This window comes from Salmo salar, chromosome ssa29, assembly GCF_905237065.1.
Source record: "Salmo salar chromosome ssa29, Ssal_v3.1, whole genome shotgun sequence".
Lineage (NCBI taxonomy): Eukaryota > Metazoa > Chordata > Actinopteri > Salmoniformes > Salmonidae > Salmo > Salmo salar.
The window spans coordinates 16,180,239-16,187,856 of NC_059470.1; the positions used below are offsets into that span (position 1 = coordinate 16,180,239).

The 7,618-nt window shown below is 42.6% G+C and overlaps 1 protein-coding gene across 2 annotated transcripts; it reads left to right on the forward strand.

Moving 5' to 3' along the window:
* The first annotated feature begins 1,038 nt into the window (after positions 1–1,038).
* Positions 1,039–6,041, forward strand: LOC106590228 (coiled-coil domain-containing protein 106). Of its 2 annotated transcripts, none has more exons than XM_014181012.2 (5): positions 1,039–1,237; positions 1,870–2,089; positions 2,789–3,007; positions 3,221–3,430; positions 4,420–6,041. In XM_014181012.2, exons 2-5 carry the CDS (start codon positions 1,882–1,884, stop codon positions 4,797–4,799), a joined length of 1,017 nt encoding a protein of 338 aa, XP_014036487.1. In that variant the 5' UTR covers positions 1,039–1,237; positions 1,870–1,881; the 3' UTR covers positions 4,800–6,041. The 2 variants fall into 2 exon arrangements, with proteins under 2 accessions (XP_014036487.1, XP_014036485.1); XM_014181010.2 differs by having other exon boundaries at positions 1,042–1,237; positions 1,873–2,089.
* Positions 6,042–7,618: the final 1,577 nt, after the last annotated feature.

A 7,618-nucleotide genomic window follows, 5' to 3' on the forward strand; every position in this document is an offset into this window, starting at 1 on the left:
TGAGATGTGTCTGTTACTTGAACTCTGTGAAGCATTTATTTGGGCTGCAATCTGAGGTGCAGTTAACTCTAATGAACTTATCCTCTTCAGCAGAGGTAACTCTGGGTCTTCCTTTCCTGTGCCGGTCCTCATGTGAGCCAGTTTCATCATAGTGCTTGATGGTTTTTGTGACTGCACTTGAAGAGACTTCCAAAGTTATTTTCATTTTCCGTATTGACTGACCTTAGGGTAGGCCGTCATTTTTAAATAAGAATTTGTTCTTAACTGACTTGCCTAGTTAAATAAAGGTTAAATAAAAATAAATAAAAGACCATGTCTTAAAGTAACGATAGACTGTAGTTTCTCTTTGCTTATTTGAGCTGTTCTTGCAATAATATGGACTTGGTCTTTTACCAAATAGATCTATCTTCTGTATACCACCCTTACCTTGTCACAACACAACTGTTTCGCTCAAACACATTAAGAAGGAAAGGAATTCCACAAATGAACTTTTAACAAGACACACCTGTTAATTGAAATGCAAAGATGTCATCAAGCCAAAGGGTGGCTACTTTGAAGAATTTCAAATATAAAATATATTTTGATTTGTTTAACACTTTTTTGGTTACTACATGATTCCGTATGTGTTATTTCATTCATTTCGATGTATTCACTATTATTCTACAATGTTGAAAATAGTAAAATAAAGAAAAACCCTGGAATGAGTAAATATGTCCAATCTTTTGACTGGTACTGTGTATATCATTAATGTAGACTTGGCAATTTTACACTCAAACTCCATAGGTGCTCATGTTTGTCATTGTCACAGGTCAAGTAGCATTTTTCTGACATCACCCCATTTAAAGTTGACATTTTAAATGGTTAAAGTAAGGGTTAGGGTTAGGTAAGGGTTATGATTAAGGTTAGGGTTAGGTTAAGGGTAGGGGTTAAGGTCAGGGTAGGGACGCTCCAAGGATCTTGGATAGCACTATACCATTTTCCTTGTCTTTGACACCAACTACAAAGAGACAGCAGCCCGCGTCACCTCCAATAGTGTATCCGTAAAAAAAAACTGTTATATAGCGACCACAAGCGGCTATTCCAGCTAGGTTACTACGAAGGATGCTCTTATCTGCTGAGACGCATGCATTGGACACCTGCATGACAAAACTACTATTTTGGAAAGAAGTAACCTGCAAACTGCCAAACCTCGGTTTGTAGTGTTAAAATATCTGGAAGTAAAAGGTTTTTCAAGACGGTAAGGTCACAAAGCCTCATTAGTGGCTCTATTTTGCTGCCTAGTTTGCAGCCATTTGCATCCATCTTGAAAGGTTAATTATCGCTGATAAAGAAATGGTAGCATATTATAATGCATTGACACAATACAACCAACGGTTTAAAGTCATATTTTTGTGCTAAAACATAGTCATTTGACGAATTTGTTTATTTTAAAAACGCCTACGTAATGAATATACTGCTATAGTAAGTAAATTATTACTGAAAGATCAATGCATTGTCCTTTGTACCCAACTTTCATTTGTAATAATTAACAGTGTAACTAATGAATAGTTAATGATTAATAATGACTCACTGACTGTAATGTAAACGCCTATATTTTTACTGGTTCTACTACTTTTATGAATTTGAGCATCTGAGTGAATTTGACAAATCTCTAGGTATGTGTATGGGTAGACATCTCCATGGAAACCTCAAGCGTGTGTGTGTGTGTGTGTGTGTGTGTGCGTGCACCAGACACATGCCTGGGGTCAAGGTTAGTGGAGGTTTAAAGTTATTACTCAGAGGGCATTTTATGTGTTATTTTAGAAAGTTACACCAAACAGTGCATTGCAACACTGGCCATGCCTTCTTCTTCCCTATCTCCCTCCCAAGTAGAGACTAGAGATGTCCTCTGTGTGGCAACAGGAGCCGATAGTGTACTCCCCCAGTGTAGAGATCGATTCCAGCACCGTGAGGAGGAAGGCCAGGGTGGGTTCCTCACAGCACTGGCTAAAGCAGGAGCATGACCTGGAAGTTGTCAAGTGGGAGAGCATGACCTCTGGGGCAACTAGCGATGTGGAGCAGGACAACACACCCAGCAGTGCTGTATCCAGTAAGAACTGCATAGAGGTCTAGAAAAATGCATGCACCGAGATGGCTTTATTACCCATAATCCATGTATTGTCTTAGATCTTCCTGTGGCTTGTGTGTATTCACACACTGTTGGCTGATATGTCCAATAATACTACTGTATTACAACTGTATAATAATAATTTGGTTCATTAATAATACATGTATTGCGTCAGTGTGCAGCTAGCTTCTATTTCTCACTGCTAATGTATCGTGTTCCCAGGGGTGAAAGTAGACATAAAAAAATGTTTTAATCATAGAATTACATATAGAATCCATATTAAATCAATAGTGGGCCTAATCGTAAACATATCTGTTACACAGAACACCAAAAGGCTAGCGTCATTAGGCCAGAATTTATGCGTCCACTGCTGTCGTTGCGTATCTTGGTGTCGGCCACTCATCTTTGCCTTGGCAAAATGTCCATTTTTTTGTCGAACCACGTCGCATTTTGGAGCGTAGGCTATACCACCCGCTTTAAAGTCCATTCGCTAATTGTTCATGCCTCTGACATGCTGTAAAGATAAAAAGTGGTCTCATAGCCTACAGTTTTCTTGACATTTTGTTTGAATTATTATGATATGCTCATGTTTTACCGGTACGGCATACTCCCACTATATATTTTGCCGGGACGCCGTACCGGACCGTACCGTCTTATTTTCACCCCTGGGTGTTCCTCCAGCGGCTTCCCAGCCTGAGGGCAGCCTGCCTCCCCGGGTCATGCTGACCATCACCAAGCTGCAGTGCATGCTGGAAAGTAAACAGGAGCGCATTGCTGCCCTGGAGAGACAGGTGGAGGACCTGCAGCAGGACAGGAAGTTCCTCAGGAGCCAGATTGAGAACCTGACCAGCCAGCGCTCTGTCCCAACCTTCACTACCACCGCCACTTCAGCCGCTGAAGGTCAGTGAACCAAGTCCTGCATGGTGCTGTTGTTACAGTGGACTGGACAGTGGAATCTATGTATTATTTAAATGGGGATTTGTATGTTATCATAAGGACATAATTCAGTGTTAAATACTTATTTACCTCTATTTTATACTGTATCTTCATATAATGTAAGAAATCAGTGAAAAATGGGAATAAACCTGATCACTCCGTCTTGTCTCATCACAGCACCTAAAGCGGGGAAGTCACTGTATTCCGAACCCAAACCCCGGAAGAGAGAGAGGGTTGCATCATCCAGCTCTTCCTTCAGTAATGAAAGTGGCTCAGAAATGTCTGTCTCCACCGTTATGTCCGGAGCCTCGAGCGACCACAAGAAGCGGAGACACCACAAGGACAGGAGGAGAGGAAAGAAAGGGAAAGACTACAGCAGGAAGAGAGGTATGCTAAAAAAGGGTATTCTTATCATGCCTATGAGTACTGTACAAGTTCGCTTTCAGCATCTGATCGGTTTGTACCTTTCCCATTCATTTTTTTTAATCATTGTGCCCACAAATATAAAACAAATCCATCTGATCATTCTAATATTGACTCAGTTAGCCAGCAGCATACCATCCTGTATCCCACTGCTGGCTTGCCTCTGAAGCTAAGCAGGGTTGGTCCTAGTCGGTCGCTGGGTAGGAGACCAGATGCTGCTGGAAGTGGTGTTGGAGGGCCAATAGAAGGCACTCTTTCCTCTGTTCTAAAAAAACAATATTCCAGGGCAGTAATTGGGGACATTGCCCTGTGTAAGGTGCCGTCTTTCGGATGGACGTTAAACGGGGGTCCTGAATGTCTGTGGTCACTCAAGATCCTATGGCACTTATAGTTGGGGTGTTAACCCCGGTGTCCTGAGTAAATTCCCAATCTGGCCCTCATACCATCATGGCCACTTAATCAGCCCCAGCTTCCAATTGGCTCATTCATCCCCCCCTCCTCTTCCCTGTAACTATTGCCCAGGTCATTGCTGTAAATGTCAGTCAACTTATCTGGTAAAAAAAGTTATTGTTTGAAAAGTATCAAAAAGTCAGGAACTATATTCAACATTTCATCATATAATTGCTATAATAATCTTAGAATTAAATCATCAGAATACGTTTTTAAACTCAAATATTGATTTGAGAGATCAAGCCAATGCCTTTTGGTGAAATGTAGTTGCAAATTAAAGCAGCAACTAAAAGGAGCAATTGGAAATTATTTGACTGGATCCACGGAGACTGCATGCAATACCTATTTTCTTTAAGACAAAAGGGTAAGTTGTCTTCCTCCACATTGAACTATTTTTCAACTCTTCAATATCCACATTCCAAGTCAGTTTTCATACAGTTCAGCACTCCTTGCACGGACATACCATCTTCCCCTTCCTCACCGTCTCTCTCTCTTCTCCTCAGCCACTGGCGTCCAGTACGTGATCCACCGCTACAAACAAGTCCTCTCGGCCTTCATCAAGAAGAAGAGCATGAGTGGCGCTTTCCGTCACTACGGCATCGACAGGAACACCATTGCCAACACGGCGTCCATTGCTGAGCTCTACCTGGCAGCCAAGGAAACCCTGCCGCTGGTGGGGATGTTCCGCCCACGAGAGGAGACCCTGGTGAGCTACGCCCAGAAGTGTGCCCTGGTCATTGAGACTGACGTGGCGCTAGCCAGGAAGATTGAGCAGATGAAAGCCACAGGGGAGCTCCTTCCCATCACTGTGAAAAAGGCCAGGGTCATGCACTCTGCTCACCAACAGCTAGGGGGCACCGCTGAGAGCCTGTTAATGGGCTGATGATGTAGCTAGGGGGCTTTGAGGGGTGAGTTGGACTGGAAGTGGAGAACACTTGTGTTGACAGATTGGAGACATATTTAATTTAAAATCTGGGTCCTGGATTGATATAATCACATGGGAAGGATTTCTCTGCCTCTCTTTATTTATTGCAATGTAACTATTAGTGTATCTAGAATGCCTTCTTTAAAAGTAATGATTGTTTTTCTATGTTTTTTTGATATCGTATGAATACAATATTCAACAGGTTTAAGCGGGGACTTCACACATGTTCCCCATGTCTGTTTGCTTAGGAAGTTCCTCAATAATTGCCATTCATTCATAGTGGTCTGTGCTGAATAAACACGGTACTAAACAAACACGGTACTGAACAAACATGGTACTGAACAAACACGGTAGCAGCTAGCCATAGCCACAGAATGTGTTTTCCCTGTAGCATACATGACTTACACCAGTAAAAGTAGTGACTTTTGTTTGACAGTGTTTTTCCCTGGAAGTATCCCTCTATATTTGACTTAATGTTGACAATAACTCATCTGAAGATTCCATATAGCTGCCGTTTCCCTTGCAGACCCAAGGACAAATATACAGTAAACTCATTGTGATGGTCAGAAACGACACATAGCTGAATGGTTATCTTAGACGGAGACTAGAAATATGTGATGAGGACATCCACAAGATGGCACTGCACTCACTTCAATGGATGTTTGCACTACTTCTTCTGTAATCCTGAGTACATTTTCCAGGAGTATTTTATCCAAAATGGTGGACACTTTATGTCTGCTTCCAGAGAGCACTTTGATATTATTTTATTTCTTGCACCTAAGTATTTATTTGGTTTGATATTTTGACACCACACAGTTGGTATGTGTATACCGATGCATTTAGAACATGCTTCCGTTTTTAGAGCTGTGATTTATAGGCTGTAATTTATACATTGACTAAGCTTAGTAAAATATAGCGGTTTTTAGGTGTTTTAACTCACAACCTTCAGAATTTAGGTGAATAAAATAGAATACCTGCTATTAACTGATGGTGTGAACAGGTGTTGGAACTACTGTTAGTCCTACCTAGGGATATCCAATGTACTGTTGTGAATTATAATTGCTAATATGGACAATTCTTCGGTTGACACTGGGCTATTCACTTTTTGTATCAAGTTTGTTCACTTATCTCTCAAACTACGATTCTTCAAAACATATTTTACTTCTTTGAATGGTTTGAGAAATAAAGCATTTAGCAATACTCTCATGCAGTTATGAATGTTCTTGGCTGTACCTCCTTGTATTTGTGACGTCACATCAACATGATCTCATGACCAATCGTTAGAGTTCTACAGTAGAGTGCTCAGCCCTGTGGGCTATATTTGTATTTTTTTATGTCCACGTGTGCAGTATCAAGCCCATTCCACACCATCAAATGTGCTCACTTGGTGTACTAATTTGTTTTCCCACTTTGTGGATAAGTTATGCACTTCATGCTTGCTCAAGCTTTTCTGATTCTTGAAGTGTTCCTTCAATGGGGGGGGGGTTGTTTGTCCTGTGACCAGAATAATCTCTAGTGCTTGCATGGACAGATGGGACTGTTCGCTATGAGACATCCTTGGGCAATAGTAAGTGGCCGTGCATAGCGTTGCCACTGCCTTCCCCGCTGTTTGCTTTTCAATCTGAGTGACAAATGACCAGTGCAAAGCCATTACAGGGCTGCACCCGGGCTGTTTATCTTTGCATGCGACTCACTGTCACTCTGATTCACACACGGGCCCTCCCTATCTCTCACTCTCACATCCCCCTCGGTCCGTCATTCTGTCTGCCCTAACCCACCCCACCCTCTGTTTCACTCGCTGTCTCTCCTGCCAACCCGGTTGTATCCGTCCCGGTTTCCTTCATTTCCGTCTCTTGGTTGGAGGTCGTTTTTTGTCTGTCTGTAGGCCTTGTGTTTCTTTCCCCTTCTTTTTATTTTGCCCGTTTATTCTTCTTGCCGTTTCAACCAACGCTCTTCCTTTTCACCTCTCTTTTTTTCTCTCTATCGCTCCCTCCTTCACTAACAATAGAGCTGATTGTGGACGAGGGGGCTGGAGGAGGTGGAGCGGTATTGCTGTGGTCAGCCAGGCGTCTCAGTCGCGCCGGGTAGAGCAAACATGAGAGAGCGCCCACACACTATAACCTGAGGTGGCAAGTGCATGCTGGTATTGTGGGAGGCACTGGGGAAGGGGCAGGCATACAGCTCGGCCTGCTCTCATCTCTCCTCACTTCCTCAGGGACAGAAATGTCACAAATGGCTTCCTCCTCCAGTCAAATATGGGATGTATCCTACATTTTAGATGGATATTTTCCTCAATTGTATTGGCATATGATTGTAATCACAACCAACAGACAAAAAAGTAATTTAAGACAAGCTATTCATACCAGGTTGTAGATGTCTACATGTTGATACCATGTTGTAGATGTCTACATATTCATACCATATTGTAGATGTGTTTGCAAGTGTTGGTCAATTGACCAGAATAAAGCAAATAAACAACATGTCCACCTGCCGGTCTTTAAGAGTGGCAGCTGTGTATGTGGCAGTAATGACTGGGGGCAATGGAGGAGATCAGTGATGGGTGTCGGCCTAATCGAGCCTGATGCATCCCCTCTCTTCTCTCTGGCTCTCTGACTCACGTTGGTCTGAGTGCAGCTGGGACTTCACTTTGTGGCGGTGCGGTTGTTTGTTTGGTACTCAAATTTTATGGCAGGTGCAATGGCACGGTCTGGGGCCCATGTGCCTGATGAGTGCGACGTTTATATCCCTCCTCTTGTCCAGTTTTGTAACAGACAGAC

Excerpts from the sequence above, each read along its gene's own strand:
- LOC106590228 (XM_014181012.2), top strand. The coding sequence starts at position 1,882 with ATGTCCTCTGTGTGGCAACAGGAGCCGATAGTGTACTCCCCCAGTGTA. Across the intron at positions 2,090-2,788 it reads ACCCAGCAGTGCTGTATCCA|CGGCTTCCCAGCCTGAGGGC; the intron begins GTAAGAACTGCA and ends GTGTTCCTCCAG. Across the intron at positions 3,431-4,419 it reads AGACTACAGCAGGAAGAGAG|CCACTGGCGTCCAGTACGTG; the intron begins GTATGCTAAAAA and ends TCTTCTCCTCAG.